Source organism: Mya arenaria, chromosome 9, assembly GCF_026914265.1.
Source record: "Mya arenaria isolate MELC-2E11 chromosome 9, ASM2691426v1".
In the NCBI taxonomy this organism is placed as follows: Eukaryota; Metazoa; Mollusca; class Bivalvia; order Myida; family Myidae; genus Mya; species Mya arenaria.
The window spans coordinates 19,357,277-19,381,017 of NC_069130.1; the positions used below are offsets into that span (position 1 = coordinate 19,357,277).

Sequence of the window (23,741 nt, forward strand, 5' to 3'; positions counted from 1 at the left end):
GAGTGCCTCAGAGTGACTATTATAATTAAGACAATAAAGTCAAAACTTATAAAATGCAAACTGTGAGTTCAGCAAGCCACCAGTCAACTGTACTTTAGATAACATTTTTAAAGGTTTAAAGGGCTAATGATCAAAACCAGTTTCAAGAATGGCAATTCTGGCCAAATTTTAACCAATGTTTCAGCATTGAAATATTGACTGATACTTCTAGTATGACAATTTTGGTAACTACTTCTAGCATAACAGTTTCAACTTATGCTTAAAGCATTATAGTTTTAACCAATGTTTTAAAAATCAGATTTTTAACCAATCTTTCCAGCATGACAGTTTTAACAACTTTTTTCAGCAGAGCAGTTTTAACAATCTTGCAAGCAGGACAATTTAAAGCAATCTTTCAAGTATGATAATAGAAACGATCCTTCATGCATGATAAGCATGTCAAGTTTATACATAACCAGAACCGATCCTTCATGCATGATAAGCATGTCAAGTTTATACATAACCAGAACCGATCCTTCATGCATGATAAGCATGTCAAGTTTATACATAACCAGAACCGATCCTTCATGCATGATAAGCATGTCAAGTTTATACATAACCAGAACCGATCCTTCATGCATGATAAGCATGTCAAGTTTATACATAACCAGAACCGATCCTTCATGCATGATAAGCATGTCAAGTTTATACATAACCAGAACCGATCCTTCATGCATGATAAGCATGTCAAGTTTATACATAACCAATGGTTCAAGCATAACAGTTAATAATGTGAAGTGTTTACCTTCACGCATGACAATAACAACCAGAATTTCAAGCATAACAATTATGAACATTATTTCTATATCAAACTAAATATATTAGCCACTGACTCAAGCTTGATGAGTATGGTTAATAATTCAAGCATGACAATTTCCACCAAATGAATGTTTCAAGCATGGGAATTTTAAGCAATGTTTGAACCATGAAAACTTAAAACAAGTGTCTTAACCATGAGAATTTGAAGCAGTGTTTTAAGAATAACACTTTTGACAAAAGCTTCAAGAAGGGCAACTTCAACTAATGTTTCATTTTTTTTTTGACAATTTTGCACCGATCATCAATGCTTCAAAACTGACAAGATTAGCAATAAGTATTCTAAGAATGTCCATCTTTTTACCATGATGATTTCTGCCTATGTTTTCAACATGGAATTATTGTTAATGATAAAAGTATGCACATTTTTGTAAAAGCATGTCATTTTTTGTTAAAAGCATGAGAACTTTTACAATATGAATTCCTACCTGAAGCAGTTCCACTCAACCTGAAGTCAAACCCTTGTCTGTAGATGGCTTCCATAGTGTCGTTCTTGGTGCCGTGGAAGAGTTGTCTCTCCTCCACATCTACGCCCTTGTTCCGCTTCTTCAGTTTAGCTTTTTTACTGAAACAGTCAAACTTATCAAATCAAGCTTTTCGTAAAGAAGCCAAAATACAATGATATGTACATTCGGAATCAAAAGAAAAGATCTGTTATTTCCATAAATGAAATAACACATGCACACGCTGAAATGAGGACCTGCAAGATCAGTGAGTTGTTGCTCATATTAAGTTGAGAAATCAAACTTTTTGTTGAACTCATATAATCTATCAAATTTTGGGGGAGGAGTGGGGTCATACCCCCCAACCCCTACCCTGAATATATCAACGGATGTACACGTTCGCAAATATATAAACAAAAAACAAAGCCTAAATATTTAAGCCTAGAGTTTTTTTGGAAATACGAGCATTTTTTAAGTTAAATCACTGGTAGAGGTAAATGCAGATAGTAAGGCAAGGAGACCACTGAGGTAAATGCAGATAGTGTAACATAGTATAATATGTGAATGTTTTTTATTAATCTTCAATATTATTAAGTAAGGGTTACTTTTAGAGGAATTATGATATTCCATAATTCATCATTTCACCTGATGAATAATCCTGCATGTGTTATCATTAGGGACTTTACGGTATTTAGGTGGTCATTGATAATTGTTTACTGTTAATTGTTATTTCATGATGTCGGTCACCTGACCAGTCATGTGATTAAGATAGAATTGTTGGTTCCCAAACTGGTTTTCATGTTTTTCTCATTAATATTCATTCCATTTTTAGCAACCAATGAGTATATGTTTTCTTGAGTTTTTAACCAATGAATGTCTTGTTTCAAGCTTTTGGTGAGCCTCGGCCAAATAATGTTTCTCAGGAACATTTCTGATTTTGGTTTCTGGCGTGATGGTTCTAATTAATTTAATAAAATTTCATTGGAAGGGAAAACATCAAATTAAAGGTATTTGCTTCTTTTATGTTTTTAATCTACTTGTATTGCAATTGAGATTCAAATAGTTATTTGAGATTTACTATTGCTGGAATTTAACATGGTGTTTTAACAAATAACTTAATATTTATTAACATGCATGTTTCAGCTTTACCATATAAAACATGTAAGAGGATGAGCGTGAAATCTGTCTACCTCCGTATCAGTAACTGAAGTATATACGATAATTATAGTCTACTAGAGATTATACTCTAGGTGTGTGTGTTTTATGTATATAAAGAATTGTAAATTTCTTTGTATTGTGTTCCATATAATTAGTTATATTAACGGTTTTAATAACCTACATGAATTAATGGAACTTTGTCTTGTGTTCTATTGCTTGCATTTGTGTACATTGTTTTATTCACAATTTAATTATAGTTACGTCCTATGTTTGTTTCAGGGCTTATTAAAAATAGCTCAGTTCAGTATTTGGAAAAATATTATAAAATAAACATATTGGAGACAACTGAAAATAAAGAACTCAAAATATTAATCACGCTTTGTCTTTTTGGATCTAAATATTGGATTCAATATAAAGATACAACAATAGTAAGGCAGGGAGATCACTGAGGTAAATGTAGATAGTAAGGCAGGGAGATCACTGAGGTAAATGTAGATAGTAAGGCAAGGAGATCACTGAGGTAAATGTAAATAGTAAGGCATGGACATCACTGAGGTAAATGTAGATAGTAAGGCATGGAGATCACTGAGGTAAATGTAGATAGTAAGGCAGGGAGATAACTGAGGTAAATGTAGATAGTAAGGCATGGAGATCACTGAGGTAAGGTAAATGTAGATAGTAAGGCATGGACATCACTGAGGTAAATGTAGATAGTAAGGCATGGAGATCACTGAGGTAAATGTAGATAGTAAGGCATTGAGGTCACTAAGGTAAATGTAGATAGTAAGGCATGGAGATCACTGAGGTAAATGTAGATAGTAAGGCATGGAGATCACTGAGGTTAATGTAGATAGTAAGGCATGAAGATCACTGAGGTAAATGTAAATATTAAAGCATGGAGATCACGGAGGCAAATGTATATAGTAAAGCATGAAGATCTCTGAGGTAAATGTAAATATTAAAGCATGGAGATCATGGAGGTAAATGTAGATAGTAAGGCATGGACATCACTGAGGTAAATGTAGATAGTAAGGCATTGAGATCACTGAGGTAAATGTAGATAGCAAGGCATGGAGATCACTGAGGTAAATGTAGATAGTAAGGCATTGAGGTCACTGAGGTAAATGTAAATATCAAAGCATGGAGATCACGGAGGTATATGTAGATAGTAAGGCATGAAGATCACTGAGGTAAATGTAGATAGCAAGGTATGGAGATAACTGAGGTAAATGTAGATAGTAAGGCATTGAGATCACTGAGGTAAATGTAGATAGCAAGGCATGAAGATCACTGAGGTAAATGTAGATAGCAAGGCATGGAAATCACTAAGGTTAGTGTAAATAGCAAGGCATGGAGATCACTGAGGTAAATATAGAAAGTAGGCATGGAGATTATCTAATACATGTAGTGCTACTAAAATAACATAATAATAAGAGTGTCATGATTGAACACACTTTACTAACTGCAGGAATGAGATATTATTTAAAATAAATAAAGCAACCTCAGCTGAATATATGACCCACCCCAATGCAATTGCAATTTTACCTTCATCTTCCTCAGATAGTTGTTAATCATTGCAAACAGGACTTTTTCGTAGAAGGATTCTGGTAACTCAAACCACTAATTTTTTTTGGCCATAGTCTTATGTTTTGCTTTCAAATAGGGCTTTGCACGCATACACAACTCACCCCAGTGATTAATACTCAAGTCATTACAGAAGTTTTGAAGGGCGGACGACCAAGCCATAACTTGTCATTACCTCAGATAGTTATGCCAAAGGTCACCATTTTCCACCCTGGAGATCGACACAATGGTCACCGTACTAGGCATGGTCGCAGAAAACATGTTTTCAATCTTATTGTACTCGGTCTTCATACTTGGTTTCCGCTCATCTAGCTGAAAAAAGAGATATTTAAATATGAGATAACGCAATAGTTTGATATGAATCAACTCACTCAGCAATAACGACACTATCCCACTTGACTTTGTAGACTACATTGCCACATACAACGAACTTCAGCACAACATCTGGTTGTCCTTAGTTCTTAAAGGGACATAACTCAACAATACTGAAGTAACTGACTTATGCATTTTTTAAATTTAAAATGAGTACTAAGTTCGTGGGTATATCTAAAATGTGTTCTGCGTGATGGCCAAAGGCTCAAGTCTATTTAAGAATGTGGACATCAGAGCTAAGTGAAATGATAACAACAAAATTTTACTTTGTTAAACACAGCAACTCAAACCCCTCCTTCTTCATACTCCTGGTACTAAGTTCGTGGGTTTATCTAAAATGTGTTCTGCGTTATGGCCAAAGGCTCAAGTCTATTTAAGAATGAGGATATCAGAGCTAAGAGAATTGATAACAACAAAATTTTACTTTGTTAAACGCAACAACTCAAACCCCTCCTTCTTCATACTCCTGGTATATATATTGAGTAAAACGCAACAGAGCAAATGCTCAAATCAGGCACATCATATTGAAGGCATTAAAAATGCAACAGGTATATTATAATATTTTATCACTTGTCTTATCAACAGTGCCTTGGAGAGAACGTCAATGCTCATCTGTTCATTTTCCAGTCTAAAAAGAGCACAAATAAACTAGAGTTATGGGCCTTGCTGTATATTAGTATACTGTCTCTGGTAAAATGTGTACAAAGTTTTCTAAAAAAATCTTGAACTGTTTTTAAGTTATGGTCAATGTTCAACAATTTGCACACCAACAACAACATGGTCAGCAATAACACCAAGGCTACAACAATGTGTAGATTTGTTTTCTTCGAAAACCTCCAAACTTACAAGAACGAGCCTACAATGGCTCAACAGTTCATCGGTTGGTCTCAGATTCCAGTGTGGCGGAGCGACAGGGACAAACTCTGATGTAGCAGCTCCTGCAGACTTCTGTATTACTTGTCTGGCATGGACAAATGATGTTGTTAACACTATAATATATCATTAATTTAAAGTGGTTGACATGGAGGTATTGTAACTATATTGTGTTATTCTGATGATTGTTTGAAAAAGAAAAACTGATCGAACATAAGCCACTATCAATTATTATTTTTTAACAATTGATTATTGGACATATATCTTAAAGAGTTGTTGTTAAATTTAAAGGGACTGTTCACAAGACTGGACAATTATTTAATAAAATGGTTTACTCTTTGATATCATAATTGTAAAAAAAATACCAAAATGTAAAAAAAAAAAACAAGTCGGAAACCAGGTTCGAACCGGGGTCGCCAAAATTATATTCCAGTATTTTATCCACTGTGCTATGGAGGCTTACTATTATCAGTTTGAAAATTTCAGCTATATAGCTAACTTGGTAATTTCACGTGATAACATCGACCAGCCAATCATGCATAAGGAATGAACTCTACTATGAAGACATACACACTGTACCTAGTAATCTATTTTAGTGGAAAAATACCAAAAAACTGCGAAAAATAAATTAGTTGTCACCTAGCTGGTACTTCAGTTAGTAAGTTTCAATGCATTGTACACATCGATACGTCAGTTTTCGACAATTTTTTTTTTTTTGCTATTTCATCATACAGAGTACAGCCCCTTTAAGGTTTAATTACTGCTTCAGGGACAGTTTCCTTCAAATTGTGATTATTGTAATTAACCAAGGCTTTTGAATGAAATTAACGTTACAAGAGAGCTAGAAAATACAAACGAAATGAGAAACCTCAGTTATAATAAATTCATGTTTTTGTACAGGCATTCAAATTTTAATTAATCCTTTATTGATAAGTTTTAAATCTTTGATACAGGATAGAGGTGGTCCAATTACCAAAACTATTCTTATAGCTACAACAGACATGCGTTTCATGCCTTCTAACACACACAAGTATTTATCCTAACATGGGCTCATCATATATGCTCTTATAATGTACTAAAATCCTAACATAAGCACAAAAGAGATAATTTGCTGTAGACATTGGCTAAAATGGTATGACATGATATGGGCTAACTTTGAAAGTTATCAAATGGTTCAATTTAATTTAAAGAATTTGTTATGTTTATCAGGTATCTCCATTATCCATAATGGTAAATTTTGATGCCAATTGATATTTATTGTCACTGTGTATATAGAATATATCGGCTAGAAAAACATAAAAATAGTTTGCTTCTGTCCCCTGTGGGAAATACTGGTTTATTCTTTTTAGTAGTTTATGTTACAATGATCGATTATAATAGAAAATTGATTGGTTGGACCTGAAATCGGCGACAATCAATTGTATATGATCATAATCAATCATCAAATCAACTGGTGAGTTATTTTTCTTCTTTCCTCTCGTTATTTGCATTCCTTTAGTTTCCGCCGATTTTCTCCTTGGAGATCATTTATGAGTTTGGAAGTGATCAGTTGTTACCATTAACAATATATGAAAGCAACAACAGCACTAGATTACTTCAAACATACACATGCCATAAGCATAGTTAAAGGAACTGTGCACCCGGCTCCAATTTCTCGAAATTTCTCGAAAGTCCCTTATAACAGGATCAAGCTAATCTCACTATTTTTGTTGTTCTATAAAATGTGTTTTATTTACTTCTTAAAGAATTTTCAGAAATTATGTAGGAAAAATCTGTATGATTATCAGAAAAAAACATTTTTCATTTATCAAAATCCATTTTCAGTATGTATTTTGGCTAATTGAAATAAGCGACTTAAGCCTGTTAAGCTTAAGAAGTTTCGAGAAATTGGGGCCAGATGATCAATTTGCAAGAAAAAAAGAAAATTGTTGAAAACTGACATTAACTTGGTATTAATGTGTACAATGCATTGAAACTTACTAACTGAAGTACCACATAGTTTACAATTTATTTAAGTTTAGCAGTTATTTGTATTTTTTTATTAAAAAAGATTACTGGGTATATCTACCTACTAGTAGAATTAATTCCTTATGCGCGATTGGCTAGTCGATGCTATCACGTGATATTACCAAGTTAGGTTTATAGCTTAAATATACCACTTGTTTGGCTTCAGCCTTTGTAGCACAGTGGATACTACACTGGACTGCAATTTTGGCGACACGGGTTGGAACCTGGTTGCCGACACAATTTTTTTTTTTACATTTTGGTACTTTTTTTACAATTATGATATCAAAGCGTAAAACATTCTATTAAATAATTGTCCTGAGATTTGTTGCAGAAAAAAACTTTTTTTGGTGCCAATCTGGTGTACAGTCCCTTTAAGGATAACAAGTTATTGAACAAGACTACAATTAAGTCAATAAGGTATTGTCAGAAGCCGATTGTAATATCAATAATCGGTTACTTGACTGGAACCGATTATCGAAAGTCAAGCTGAAACTGATTCCCAACACTTCTTCTTAGAGAATTTAACCAAAGGGTGATAATCAATTTCAAAATTTAGCTGATTATCCCATTGAATATTGGCAAACTTTGAACATTATTTGTTTCATTTCATTTCAATATATGTCCCAAATAAAATACCAAATGTACATTTATTATATTAGCAAACTAAACAGGTCGACTTACTGTTTCTTGCGCATTTCAAACTCATGTTTTGAAATGAATTTTGGTCGTCTAGTTACTTCTCGCTCCGTTTTGTAGTGAAGGTTACACTGCACCATTTTTACAAAGTCTAGTATATACTCATGGCCTTGAGTACTAAACTTAAGCTGACCATCGGGGTTTGAGATGTAAGCTTGTTCTAGGTCCTGGCTTGAGATTGTGGAATGGTATCCATCTGCATCCTAAAAAGTCAAAGAAAATTCTTTAAAGTGACACTGATGTTTAAAATAAAAAGATGCACTTGCCTGTATAACAAATATAAATTTTGAGTGATAAACCTTGAACTAATTACAAAATAACGCCTTTCTGGAAAATATTTATTACTGATAACAAGATTAAACCCCTGTATTTAATAGCTGAAATCGCACAATATTAAATGACTGGTGGGTCCTGAAAGGTTTTTAAGCGATAAACTATCATCTCATAAGGTTGAAATACAGTGTTTTCTGCACCTTTCTTTTAAATTAAACAAGGTTTTCTTCAGAAGAAGAACCATTGTTTAGGATATTAATTGATCCTTTTAAATGATGTCAAAGAAATGTTGTCCTTATGTTATGTTTTTCATGTAATTTATCAATCATGCCAATCAAATTGTTATTTTTCTTAAATTTTAACATTTAATAGAAAAATCTTAGTGTAGATTTTAAAATATACTCGCATTCACAGAAAATTCTACTTCCACTTGAAGCTTGCCATAAGAAGCTTTGAGTGAAAGAATTGCTTTCTGTGATTCACTCAGAGAATTCATCAAGTAGTTTCTGGCTTGTTTTTTATGCACCCTTACATGCAAAACTACAACCAGAATTTCTAAGTAAACCAATGCAAAACTACAACCAGAATTTCTATGTTAAAAATACAAAGGGTCATATTTGCATTATATGATATACAGAGTTATCTAACTTAAATAATAAAGTAGGTCAAGTGGTTGAGAACATACTGCAGAAGTTTCACTGCAATACATGAAGAATTTGCAGAAATGTTGACTTAAATGTTATATGCAAAACTTTTACAAGAATTTTAAGTCAAATAATAAAGGGCCATAATTTGCAGTATATGCAAAGTAGAATTATCTGCCTTGATTAATTAAGTAGGTTTGATTGTTGAGTACTGTTGTATTGAGTTTCAATGCAATACATCTACCTGGTAGATTTTACTGAGATATTACTTTATGTGTGCTTACATTCAAAACCTTTACCAGAATTTATAAATTGAATAATAAAGGTCCAGAATTTTCTTTATAATCAAGATAGAATTATGTGACATGATCATTTAGTTTAAACTTATGTTTCTTACAAAGATTGTGAAACACGTTATTACAACATTATATTTATCATTCTTATTAGCATGATGTTACACAATAGTGTAGAATCAAGCCCTGGTTGCCTAGGTGAGAAGTGAGTGCACTAACCGGACATCCGTAGTTGATTAATTAAATAGGATGGTTAAAAACACTCGTGTTAAGTAAGTTCCAATGCATTACATATAAGTATTTGCTGAAATATCTCTTTAGATATCCTTTCTTGCAAAACTGTAACCAAGGTGCCGATGCTAGGGTGAGTAGAAAATCTCTCCTAATTCTTCGAATAGTCAAGCTTAAAATTACTCAGTCTTAAACATAGGCTACAAACATCAAGCATGAAACATAGAGCTTAAATGTACACCTACATCACCATATTTCTTCCAATCCCCCATCTGTCCCTTCCAAAACCACTCCCAACTGGTTGCTAGGGGCTGTGTATCCAAAATGGCCGATGTCTCCGTTGACAACCGAAAGAATGTCAGGTGCTTGTCTCCACCCTGTGCTTTCATGGTCTTGAACTTAAGTTGCACTGACACGCCACTGTGGTGGAAAACAATCAACATAAGATTGAGTAGTATTAAGATTAACTATATTTAACTAAAATATTTTGAATCAGATGTGTATCTCCGGAATGCACATCACAATTTTTCTAGTAATGGTCACAATGACCTTGGATCAACTGACCTAATTATCTATAGGTACTGATTATGACCAATGTGCACAATAATTATTGAAAACTGATTAATGGGCAAGTGCTATTTCAGGACATTTTGAGCCGAAATTCAGCCCCATTCCCCTCCTGAAATAGGTTGCTTTTAATGGGAAATGGCCAAGGAGTTCTGATTATTGTGTTTTCTCTTCAGTCACATGTATAGTCTGACAGTTTCATTTGAATATCATGAAAGTTTTTTGAGTTATGATAAAGGTTTAAAGGTTTTTACATAATAGTGCTGAAAACAACACTAAGGCTATAAAGAAACTTATAATTTTTTATTCTAAAGACAGGCTAGCTGATAAAATACAGCAATAAAAAAATGCTGGCTCCATATCCCAGGGATCCTAGCAGAAATACTCCAAGCCTTGCCAATATCGAGCCAAGCCGGAAGGCTTTCATAGAGATAAAATAATTAGGTCCTTTACATTCAAGTTCAAGCCAAGAAGAAATTGAGCCAAGCGATATTAAGCCAACAGGTTTCGACTAATCAGATAATTTCTTACTGTTAAAGAACTGTTTCTGTTCGATAATAACCATTTTTATTCTACAAAAATCTTCCATTTTAAATTAAAAGAAGGTGTAACATATAAATACAAGTTTGTCAAACTTAAGAGACCAACATACTCAATAAACAGAAAGTATTCATCGTTGGCTGGATCAACATATTGCAGTTCCATACAAATGTTTTCCTCGGGTTCAACTGTTTCCCAATTAGCACTGTCATCAAATCGGTAAACCCACTGGTACGGTAATTCACAGTGGTAATTGAAACATTGTGCCCCGTACGAGCATCGACTCTGCAATAAAACAAAGAAAACTCAACATTAGCATGTAAGAAACATTGGTGAAATTTGCTAGTATAGGACAGAATGTGTTAGCAGGGATGTATGCAATTTTGACATTGCACACCACAGACTGTACAAAAATAAATGGTTTGGTTAGAGTTACATCCTTTTCAAAAACAGGTAGGGTAGTTATGTTTTTTTTTTGTTTTTTTTTTACTGGGCTTTATATCAGAACGTTATTTCTATCATTGAAGAATGGTGTTAAGACTTCGTAATCTTCTGTATAAAACTTTAAAGGTTTTAAACTACATATTAAAACAAACAACAAGAGCTGTCACAGAGACAGCGCGCTCGACTATTCCGCCGCTTTTGGGTGTATGGATTGAAAAGTTTTGGCGAAACATGCATGGATCACTGTTAAATTAGATTTCAATGCAAAACATTATGTGCTGAGAAATTTACATAAATTTAATTTGAAACTAGAACTGTAAGCCAAAGGCTAACGAATACCCCCCAACCCTTCCCTGTGATATTCCAAAATGAAGGTGGACGGGTGAATTTGGCAGTCTGCCAACCCAATTTCTGTTTACCCACCCCCACCCCCCCACACATGAGTACCAAGGAAATAATACAGGTGTAAAAAATCACATATACAAAGGTTCACATAATGGTCATGGATATCCATGGATATCTGAAAGTTTGTTGTTTCTCTTATTTTCACCATAAAGGGGTCATGACTCCTGGCAGGATATTCCAAAATGAAGGTGGACGGGTGAATTTGGCAGTCTGCCAACCCAATTTCTGTTTACCCACCCCCACCCCCCCACACATGAGTACCAAGGAAATAATACAGGTGTAAAAAATCACATATACAAAGGTTCACATAATGGTCATGGATATCTGAAAGTTTGAGAAAAATATATTGAAAAATGACAAAGGAGTAGGCCACCAAAGCGAATATTACCCCACTCCCACCCACCTCAGGGGAGATAACAAACCTGTTTCTCTCATTTTCACCATAAAGGGGTCATGATGAAAAATGACAAAGGAGTAGGCCACCAAAGCGAATATTACCCCACTCCCACCCACCTCAGTGGAGATAACAAACCTGTTTCTCTCATTTTCACCATAAAGGGGTCATGACTCCTGACAGGATATTCCAAAATGAAGGTGGACGGGTGAATTTGACAGTCTGCCAACCCAATTTCTGTTTACCCACCCCCACCACCTCCCCCCCACACATGAGTACCAAGGAAATAATACAGGTGCACAAAATCACATATACAAAGGTTCACATCATGGTCATGGATAGCTGAAAGTTTGAGAAAAATATATTGAAAAATGACAAAGGAGTAGGCCACCAAAGCGAATATTGTAACAAATTTAAGGCCTGTATGCACCTAACTTCAGGACTTTTGATGGTCTTTTTAAGGACAAAATCAATTAAAGGTCTTTTTAAGGCCATGCAAACATTCTGATTAATACAGGTGCACCAAATCACATATTCAACAGTTCATATCATGGTCATTGACATCTGAAAGTTTGAAAAAGATTTATAGAAAAAATGAGAAAAAATGACCAAGGATTAGGCTAGACAAAGCTGTATAATTTTTGCCTATTTTAACTTATTCAGGGGCCATAATTGGAGACATGATCATGTGATTCCAACCACAATCACAGGGGCAAATGTTCTCACCATGGCTAAAAGTTTGAAAAAGATTCATTCAAAAATGACGAAGGAGTAGGACGAACAAAACTAATTTTACCCAATTTAACTCATTAAGGGGCCACAACTCCACTCAGGATCATGTGACTCCCACCAAATTCATGGAGGCAAAGGTTTACATCATGGCCATTAATATTTGAAAGTTTGAAAAAGATTTGCTCAATAGCTTCAAAGAAGAATCCTGGACAAAGCTAATTTTGCCCAATTTAACTCATTAAGGGGCCACAACTCCACTCAGGATCATGCGACTCTGACCAAATCCACTGAGGCACAGGTTTACATCATGGTCATTAATATTTGAAAGTTTGAAAAAGATTTGTTCAATAACGACAAAGATGAATCCCGGACAAAAAAAAAACGGATGGACAGACGGACAGACGGACAACCCGATTCCAGTATACCCCCCCCCCCCAAACTTTGTTTTGGGGGGTATAAATATTTGTGGTACACAAACTTTAAAGTAAATTCTAAGTCGTAAAAGGGGTATAATTTTGTCAAAATGCTTGATAGAGTTACCTCCTCCTGTGTACAGGTTGGGGGCATGATGGTAAACAAGTGTGCAGAGTTTCAAAGCCAGATGTCAATGGACTTTGGGGTGGTACGCAAACTTTAACATAAATTCTAAGTAGAAAAAGGGGCATTATTTTGTCAAAATGCTTGATAGAATTATCTCCTCCTGTGTAAAGGTCGGGGACATGATGGTGAACATGTGTGCAAAGTTTCAAAGCCATATGTCAATGGACTTTGAAAATATTTGAGGTGGTACAAAAACTCTTACAAAAACTTTAACATAAGTGGTTATGCCAACGCCGACGCTCGGGTGACTAGGATAGCTCTCCTTATTCTTCGAATAGTCGAGCTCATAAAAAAAATAATATCGATATTTTTATTTTTAACAACTAATTGTAAAAATGGTAGGGTCCGTGCCTATCGCAGGTAGGGTCAGGTTACCTGAAGCATATGTTGCTATTTTTTAGGGTCCCTCAAAGGCAGTTTTCATAGAAAATCTCAGTGCATTTGTTTTATCCAAAGGGGCACAATATAGGTTGAAGCTTTTTTATTAGTATCTTATATTTTTAAAATTATGGCCTAAGGTCACAGTTTTTGAACAACAGTAACAGAGACACCAACAATATGCCAATACTACAATAAATTATTTGAAAAGTAATGATGATTTCACGACTTATTTTCTTTCAAAAACAGATGTGCTAATAAAACACTCTTACCTTCAAGTGGTAAATACATATCTTCTTGTTAAGAATGTTGTCTGCTGCAGATTCTGACACCTTATCTGATTTCGGCTGCCTCATTCTGAAGACAAAAAACAACAATTCCATTTACATAAATAAGATCTCTGAGTCTCAAATTTTCACATGTTTGTTGTTATGACATTTTCTGAATGCAATGTTGTGTCAGCGACAAAAAAAGGAATTTATCTCTAAATATGTCCAAATATGAATTCTAAATTTGGTTAGAACAATCATATCCTTTAAAGGGGCTGTACTCTGTATGATGAAATAGCGAAAAAAAAAGAAATTGTCGAAAAATGACATAAACTTGGTATTGATGTGTACAATAAATTGAAACTTACTAACTGAAGTAATACATAGTATACAATTAATTTATTTTCGCAGTTTTTTTTCGTATTCTTCCATTAAAAAAGATTACTACTAAGGTATGTCTACCTTGTAGAATTCATTCCTTATTCGTGATTGGCTGGTCGATGTTATCACGTGATATTACCAAGTTAGGTATATAGCTTAAATATTCCGACCATTTAGAGTGAGCCTCAGTAGCACAGTGGATACAACACTGGACAGCAATTTTGGCAACACCAGTTCGAACAGGGTCTCCGACTCGATTTTTTTTTACATTTTTTTTTTTACAATTATGATGTCAAAGAGTAAAACATTTAAACAAATAATTGTCCTGAGATTTGTTAGAGAAAAAAACTTTTTTGGTGCCAATCTGGTGTACAGTCCCTATTACCTGTTAAGATTATATCCCAGTCTTTGTCGTAACTGGACTGCCCGAAGCCCGGGACAAGTAAATACTGTTTCGGATAAGTCAAAATTCCCAGGTGGTTGCCCAAACGGGCAAGTGCATTTTTTCCGAAATTTAAATCCCTCAGTTTTCATAATTTCTTCAGGAACAATCCACATATCCTAAATGAACGTTCTAGATATTGGCTTTCACTTATTTAGGCATGAATTGGTGTAACAGCATTCTGTGTGCTCAGCATTTGTAGTATTCATATAAGCGTCTAAGCGTGTGCCCCACACTTGGGCGCTTATTAATTAACTACTTCTCTCGTTGGTTTTTTTTTTTATTTGTTTATTTATTTTTTTAATGATTTTGGGCAAGTAAAACTGTTTTTGGGCAAGTGGTTTTCTTCAATTACTTGCTCGAAAGGACAAGTGCTGAACAAAAATTAAGGTGTAGAATGATATCCTATGAAAACTCGTATTAGATACACAAAACTCCTTATGCATACAATGTACCTGCCAACAGGACTCGGGCTACCCCTACGGAAATTTAAAGGCATCCCTGGACTCGGAGATCGTATGGTTCTGGTTGGTGTCTTTGGAGTCGCAGACCTTGGGGTTCGTCTCCCAGGCGTGACAGCTGCGGCTAAAATATAAGAACATGGAACATACACTCCTTCTTCTGCATGGATATACTAAGTCAGAAGTTACAGAACAGGGTCTATGATCAAAAACAGTCTCAAGTCTGAATTCAGACTGAAGAGTTAAATCTGCAAATCTTCCGTTTCCTTATAACTTTCCTTCTGGTTGAGTTTTGATGATGAAATCTTCTGAATTTATTACTTTTTGAAACCGAACAATTATTTATATCATTTTTTGTAAAACAAATGGAGTAAAGATGATTCCTTGTAATTTAATATCTATATAGGTGCTTTTTTGAGTCCGAGTCTCAACTCGGACTTGAGACCACTGAGGTATAAAAACCTACCACTGCATTCAGTCTATTGGAAAATTTACATTTCAGTCGGTCCAATCAAAACACTCAGTTTCTTCTCTAAAAAAATAACTTAAAGCTGCACTCTCACAGTGTAGCTGATTTGACTTTTTAATTTTTTGTCTTGAAATGAGCCATTATTTGTGTAAATACATGTATGAGGAATCCAGTAAGATAAGACAGCTGACAACAGATCATATCTCAGTTTTGTGTATATTTACATCTGAATTTTGATGTTTATGGCTAAAAGCATTACTTTAAGGCTTTAAAGCTGCACTCTCACAGATATACCATTTTTACAACTTATTTTTTTTTTGTCTTGGAAAGAGCAAATTTTTCATATTTCCGTTCGAAAATTAATGTTTTATGCCTTAAACTGTTACTAATGGTTTAAGGAAAATGCATAAAACATCAATTTTTGAACTTAAATATTAATATTTGCAATCTATTTTTTGTCAGCAGTCTTATTTGACTAGTTTCAATTGATTTTCGCAAAAATTGGCTCTTTCCAAGACAAAAAATATAAAAAGTTGTCATAAAGTTCGATCTGTGTGAGTGCAGTTTTAAAAAGAATGGAATTTTTGGGAGTTTTCCAAACAATTGAGAGCTGCCCTTTTGTGAGTTATCTTATATTACCAAATTAAAAGCATTGATGGCAAAATAAAATGATTCTGAAACAACTTTTTAACAAATGTCAAAACTGACAATCTTTGAGAGTGCACCTTTAAATCTGAAGTTAAAGTGAATATGGCCCCATATCTATGAATAATGATCAAAGGCAGGCGGGTAGGAGCTGGGGTCGCAGGGGCCGCGCCCGCGGCCCCAATATTCTGGCTAGTAACGGCAATGGGGAATAAACAGGTCACCATGTCATGATTAAACCTGTGACCATCTAGCTAATTGGCTTGTGAATGGCGTGAAAACAGGCGGCAGATTATTAAAGACGGGTAAGTGGAAGAAGAGGCAATAAGACAGTAACTATTTGTATCGTTTTTGGATGTTTCAAAAACTGTAGTTGATTATAATAATGTGGCCCCAATGTCAATGTCCTTCCTACGCGCCTGCAAAGGTCTACTTTCACAATTCAAAAATGTTCGCAAATTCATTTTGTACACTTTCTCATTTCACCAAGATGCATACCGGTATATGATTCAGCCAGAGTAATGGGCCTTTAATACACATGTACTTGTTGGCAATGTGAACATGGTGTTCCAAGTTTTTAGTTAATATCTTAAAGCTGCACTGTAACAGATGGACCGTTTTGACAACTTTTTTTTATTTGTAAGTACAATACAATGTGCCTCAGCACCCAGTCTCTTTTCTGCAGCACCCTGTCCTTTTTAAAACCTGGCTAAAACATTATAAGAAATTTCATACCTCCGCCAATATATGCAGGAGACATTGGTGGTCTCCTAGAAGTGGCCACGCCCCCACTGTCCTGAATAGTCATGTCTGACATCGCTCGTATCAGTTTGCCTGGCGGTGGCCTGCCTCTGTTGAAAAAGAGAAATATTTTAGCAAGAAAGAGAAACATGGATGCAATTCTGTTTATTGTAAACTTAAAATATGTATATTTATAGTTTCATGTTCAAAGTATTTCATGTATGTGTAAACAATGAACTGGTCCTGGACAAGTATTATCTGTTGTTTGATAAACAAGAACTAAGAAATTTCTCAAAGAATTATGAAAAGCTTCTAAATGAGTTGTACTGATGATCCATTACATTCGCAAATCAATCTATTTTTTTTGAAACAACATTTTTTTCTATATTTACATTTCTTAGTTCAAGAAATGCAAACTTAATTTGAAGTTAATAATAATAATAAAAAAAAGAATGAAGTCAAAATGCACTTAGACTTAAGTATTTGTATAAGAATGAAAATAATTGATTTTTAATTGATCGTCAATCATTTTTCCTATCTCAGATTTTCTATCTAGTAATATGGTCCGATTCCCAACACCAACAGTGCTCCGGCCAGTATTTCAAAAGGGAAAGGTGCAAGATCAGAAAGGGCACTTTTGATGTGCATTGAATGAGCCTAAATGGGGCACTTGCAAGGGTCAATGTTCGATTCATAATGTGTCAAAACTAATAGTTTGTTATGAATACCTTAGCTGTTATCTTTACTTATAAAGCTGCACTCTCACAGATATACTGCTTTTAAAACTTTATTATTTTTTGTCTTGGAAAGAGCAAATTTTTGCGTAAATATCTGCAAACCAATGATCAAAGATTGCTGACAAAAAATCAGATCGCAGATTTTCATATTTCTGTTCAAAAATTAATGTTTTATGGCTTAAACCGTTACTAACGGTTTAAGGAAAAAGCATAAAACATCATTTCTTTTAACTTAACATAAAAAAATCTGCGGTCTAACATTTTGTCAGCAGTCTTATATAACTGGTTTACATGAAATTTCGCAAAAATTGGCTCGTTCCAAGACAAAAAATAAAAAAAGTTGTCAAAACGTTCAATCTGTGAGAGTGCAGCTTTAAGTGTCAAAACTATGTATATTTATTATTTTTATCCTTATTTCTGAAGTAGACAGGGCACAGGCAGGTGTAGTAAAAAGGCAGCAAGATGCTGGAAAAGGCCAGCCTGCTATTTAGCATAGCTGGAGCATTCTAGCACAACTGAGGCATTTCCGGTGAATTCAGGTGAATTCAGCCATGCTGGAAATCTCTATCTGGCACCTCCCATGCTAGATGAGTAAAGCACTATGATGCAATACCTTTTATTTCTTTTATTATATATATGCAAATAAGTAAGAATACTTATGATATTTCAAACAAGAGGGTCATGATGACCCTGGATCGCTCACCTGAGTAATTTGAGCTACATGTTTCAAATGTCAAACTTTCAAGCACCTTCATACATGTATGTAAAACTCTTTTAATTCTAAAACATGTGCAAAAGTAATAAATACTTCTTTTACTTTACATTTTAACTTTAATCAGAAAGCAAATGATATAACAACGACAAAATAAGCACAAGCAACACTGATCAGCCAGGAGGTAACATGCCCAGGTGTAAGAGGCCCTTTTATTTCACTGATGAAATAATTTAAAATCAAATCTGATCAACTAGGCATGAAAGGAATAAATATCAACTATTAATGTAAGAATGAATTTATGATTATTAAAATGAAATGTATAATAATCAAATAGGTTTTCATCAATGGCACATTTTTGATAAGGCTGGTCACTTTTCATTAAGTTAAATGGATGTTGCACTAATTAGTACGCCATTCAACATCTCTGTATGGTTCCATCAATATGCAAATATGAAAATAAAAGAGACCAAACAAAATTATTTTAATACATTTGAGAGAAGTCTATGCAAGGGTGCTTTATACCAAATTTGGTAAATATCCATCAAGAGGTTCACAAGAATAATCGTTTTTTACTCTATTTTTAGCTAAAAGGGGCCAAACAAAATTATGTGAACAAATTTAAGAGAGGTCCATGCAAGGACACTTCAAACCAAATTTGCTGAAGATCTATCAAGGGGTTCATGCGAAGAAAATGTCAAGTTTTTTTTACTAATTTTAGCTCTGGTGGCCCTTAAAAGGGGCCAAACAAAATTATTTGAAAAGACCTGACAGAGGCCCATGCTAGGATGCTTCAGACTTGAAGATCCATCAAGCAGTTAATAAGATCAACTTGTTTAAAGGTTTTTCTATTTTTTGCTCTGGTGACCCCTAAAAGGGGCCAAACAAAACCATTTGAACAAAGTTGAGAGAGGACCATGTAAGGATGCTACATATCAAGTATGGAGTCATTCTGACCTTTACTTTCAGAGGAAAAGATATTTAAGTGACAAGACAATGTAAAAACAAATGACCCCTGAGCAAGGCCAATTTGACCCCGGGACAATAATTTGAATACATTTGGTGTAGGTCCACTAGGTAACACTATATACCAAATATGAAAGCTCTAGGTCTTATATTTTGGAGAAGAGGATTTTTAAAGTTTTATTATATAAGACTATATAAAAACAAATAACTTTCAGGGCGGGGCCAATTTTGACCCTGTGGCAATAATTTGAACAACTTTGATAGAGGTCCACAAGATGATGTTGTATACCAAATATCTAAGCTCCTGGACTTACGGTTCTGGAGAAGAATATTTTTAAAGATTTACTATATAACACTACGTAAAAACAAGGACCCCCTAGGCGGGGTCAATTTTGACCCTGTGGCAATAATTTGAACAAATCTGGTAGAGGTCCACTAGATGATGCTGTATACCAAATATCTAAGCCCTGGGCCTTACAGTTTCGGAGGAGAAGATTTTTAAAGATTTACTATATAACACTATGTAATAAAACTAGTGACCCCTGGGGCGGGCCATTTTTGACCCCAGGAGAATAATTTGAACAAATTTTGTAGAGGACCACTACATGATGACACATCCCAATTTTCAAAGTTCTAGGCCTTGTGGTTTTTGAGAAGAAGATTTTTAAAGTTTTCCCTATATAAGTCTATGTAAAACAAGTGACCCCCGGGGCGGGGCCATTTTTGACCCCAGGGGGATAGTTTTAACAATTTTCGTAGAGGACCACTAGATGATGCTATATACCAAATATTAAGGCTCTAGGCCTTGTTGTTTTGGAGAAGAAGATTTTTAAAGTTTTTCCTTTCTGTTGCCATGGCAACCAGAGTTCTGCATGGAATTCAATTCTTTGAACAATTTTCAAAGGGGACCACCCAAGGAACATTCCTGTGAAGTTTGGATGAAATTGGCTAAGCCGTTTATGAGGAGATGTCGTTTGAAGTAAAAGTTTACAGACGGACGGACGGACGACGGACAAATTGTGATCACAAAAGCTCACCTTGTCACTATGTGACAGGTGAGCTAAAAACAATTTCCATAAAAATTAACCTAACAAAAATAATGCTTCAAAACAAAACAAACTAACCCCTTAATGACGTTAAATTAAAGGAACTTCATGACATAAGTAGGGAATAAAATTACATGCGCGTCATGACATCAGTAAACATTATCGCACGCACCCTTAGTAATTATTTCATTAAACGTAAATTAAGTTATGTTAGAAAAATTATCAATCATGTATGTCCGGTCCGGATAGAAAAATCTGACCCTCGGGCACGCTGTGTAGCCAGTAACTCAGCAAGCCTCATTACCTGGCAATGCAGGTGCCCTCGGGTCGGATTTTTGTATCCGGACCAGAAACACACGACAGATATTATTACTGTGGACCAATGTACAAACCTTGCAAACATCGGTTCAGGAGCAGATTCAACACTCCCCCAGTCACTCCCGTCATCTGACTGCATTATTTCTCTGAGTTCCGCTAACAACTCCTTTGGCGTTCTTTTCGTACTAATTCCATGCTTCTCCAAGATACTCCTTACTGTACCTTCAAGGATGTTATGGCTTCTCCTGCAGTGTTTTCCGAACCTACAAGTGCCTGTAAGGTAGTGTTTACATACATGCAGATGTGGGCATGGTTTTCCGGCTTCATCATTCCTACATCCTACCCCCACGTTGTAAAACTTACAGATCTTTGGAATGGTTGCAGCGTTTCGGGTGTCGGAATGTTTCAGGAGATCTTTTACAAGAGACATTGGTAACTGATCCAGTAAGTGTTCTCTCAAAACTTCCATGTTGTGAGAAGTTGTTAGGTCATGACCAAAATGACAAGAACTGAATTTGCAGTTTCCAGATAAAATAAAAAACTTACAGACATGTAAGCCTGTGCAGAATGGCATTTTTCCGGGACAAGTCTGTTTTGAACAATGCATTTCACATAACGTAACTTTGATAACAAGACGAACAAATAAAACTCCATCTTCAAACAACTCAAACTGATCGGCATAGTTTCTTAGAAGTAGTTCAAGTTGTTTTTTCTTCATGACTGATTTGAAGTAAGCATGCAAATCTGCCAATCCTATCACGTTGTTAGGTTGTGATGCCAGTAGTCCAATCACTCTGCGAACAATGTCATCCTGCACTTGGTTCATTTTCATCGCCATTTTTAAGCACTAAATATACATGTGTATGATGCAAAATTTCTGTGAGCTGAAAATAAGTAAATATTTTTTTTAAACAATTTAGCATACAAAGACCAAAATATTTGTGAATTTGGAGTAAGAAAAAAAGACTACATGATCTAACCTCATTATCTCAGTCATCGAAATTAGTCTTTTGGATAAACAAGCCCGGATTCTTATTCTAATGCTTGGCATCAAAATTTTGAACTTGCTATATAAAATCCAGAATTTGAGCAAGCCTGGAATGCATTTTACCCGTGTAGGGCACGCGGGCTTGTGCTAATTTCGACCACTGTTATCTTATTATCTAAGCTACATAAATTAAAATTGTAAATATACTTTATTGTTTAAATATACTTTATTGTTTAAGTATATATATATGAAATATATGTGTAATTGTACATATTCATTATTTTTTTGATCACAAGGAATTCAAAATGCTGATTTTTTTTCTTTCTTTTAAACAATATTATATATATAAGATTACTTCCTGTATTTAAATCAATATGGTTTTAAATTAACACAACATTGAAGAGAGAGATATCTTTAAAACCGTCTATTTGTAACAAACAACTTTTCTTCAAGAGATTTAATCTTAAAACTTTTGGTGCAGATAAAAAGCTTGATAGAGATATGAAACAGGAAGTACATTGCAAAAAATTACCGGGGTATAGAAATCTTCAAGTTTGATTACCGGTATAATACTGCATCTTTAGCTATTAAACTTATGCATATAATTTCATGATGCAAAATTATTGTGTGTTTTTTAATGATGATCCTCATAAGGCCAAGTTGTTTTTTTCCGGTTAAGGGTAACATCCTCCAAAATGAACACTAAATAGGTATGGTGAGTAGGACATTTTTATATTGATTTTTTAGGCAAAAATACTTCATGTCAAGATCATTTTCTTGCAAATAGATAGAGAATAATTGTTTGTTTCAGTGTACGATCATAAAACACTGTATTGTGTGGAATAAGAGAACGACATTAAATCTAGAAAAGCGATGTTAACTTTCACAAAACTTTTCACAACAATGTTGATGATTTCACAACCTAAAGGTGCAAAGCCAAAGGTACTTTAGTGCCTTATTTTCAACTATATCAAATATCAAGTACCTTTGTTGGTGCGCGCAAAGGTACTTTGTGATTTTAGCAACAAGAACACTTCAACAAAGCTACTTTGTTGGTGCACGCACCAACAAGGGTACTTTGTACATTTAGCAATAAGAACAGTTCAAAAAAGCTACTTTGTTGCACCAAAAAAGCTACTTTACCCTTTTGAGGAACACAAACACTTCAAACAAAGCCACTTTGCAATTTTAAGCAATATGAACATGTCAACAAGGTAACTTTGTCAGAACTTGAGTATTGAGCCATTGGCACCAAGGTAAAATGTCAAAATGTTACCCATTTGACCTTTTCCACTCTCTAACTATGTTAGTAACTTGATCATTCATCATACAATATTAACCAAACATATGAGAGTTATGGCCCTATTTACCAAATTGACCTTGTTCCTTAACATAAATTATATCTATAGCTTTTCTCCATCAGATCCTTAATAAACTTACTCTGGAAACTCCTGATCAAGGTAAGGCCAGAGTTTTTTATTTTTCGTTTTACGGGAATTTTTTCAAAAATAAGCACCAGGAGGAGGGAATAAAAATAAGAAAAAGATGTCAAAATGAGCGTCGAGAAAAAAGAATAAAAATAAGATGGGTTTTCCATATTTTTTTCTTTTTTTTTGAATTTTTTTATGCAATGCATGTTTTGAAGTTGTGAACACTTGGTTTGTACTCCATACTGCCTGTTGTATAATAGTGTTGCGCCAAAGCAGTTAGAGGGCATCATTTTAAAAATAACAACTTCTTCAAATATATTTGTAGTGTCCATACTTTCAGAAAGTCCAAAAAATTTCAAGTGAAATTCTATCTAAGTTATATATTTCTTAACAAGAATGAATGCCAAAATGTTCCAAGTTCGTAGAAAATAAAATGACAGCCACAGCATAAATGTTATTCATTTTAAATCTTTGTAAAATTATCAAACATTTCGCCAAAAATCCAAAGTTATTAAAATTATTATTGAAAAATAAAAATGTGGCTTGTCTCAATGAAAACCTAAACAAGAATGCCATCTCCCAGCAATTTCCATGGATTTGTCCATAAACTGGCTGAAAATTCGCCGGGTCCTTTTCTGGCCGGTGTC

The 23,741-nt window shown here is 34.5% G+C and overlaps 1 protein-coding gene across 2 annotated transcripts in view; it reads right to left on the bottom strand.

The window, feature by feature from the left end:
- Nucleotides 1-23,741, bottom strand: part of LOC128202653 (protein mono-ADP-ribosyltransferase PARP12-like) — a 33,837-nt gene that overhangs the window by 7,440 nt on the left and 2,656 nt on the right. The window contains exons 1-11 of one of the 2 annotated variants that reach the window (XM_052903679.1): nt 22,020-22,113; nt 20,751-21,560; nt 16,892-17,007; nt 15,037-15,166; nt 13,762-13,846; nt 10,649-10,821; nt 9,675-9,849; nt 7,974-8,191; nt 5,259-5,373; nt 4,216-4,352; nt 1,284-1,420 (exon numbers count right to left, since the gene is read on the bottom strand). In XM_052903679.1, coding sequence (XP_052759639.1) covers nt 1,284-1,420; nt 4,216-4,352; nt 5,259-5,373; nt 7,974-8,191; nt 9,675-9,849; nt 10,649-10,821; nt 13,762-13,846; nt 15,037-15,166; nt 16,892-17,007; nt 20,751-21,514 — 2,050 coding nt within the window. In that variant the 5' untranslated portion in view covers nt 21,515-21,560; nt 22,020-22,113. Of the gene's footprint in view, nt 1-1,283; nt 1,421-4,215; nt 4,353-5,258; nt 5,374-7,973; nt 8,192-9,674; nt 9,850-10,648; nt 10,822-13,761; nt 13,847-15,036; nt 15,167-16,891; nt 17,008-20,750; nt 21,561-22,019; nt 22,114-23,741 lie in introns of those variants that run through there. The other variant, XM_052903680.1, reaches the window with a different exon arrangement.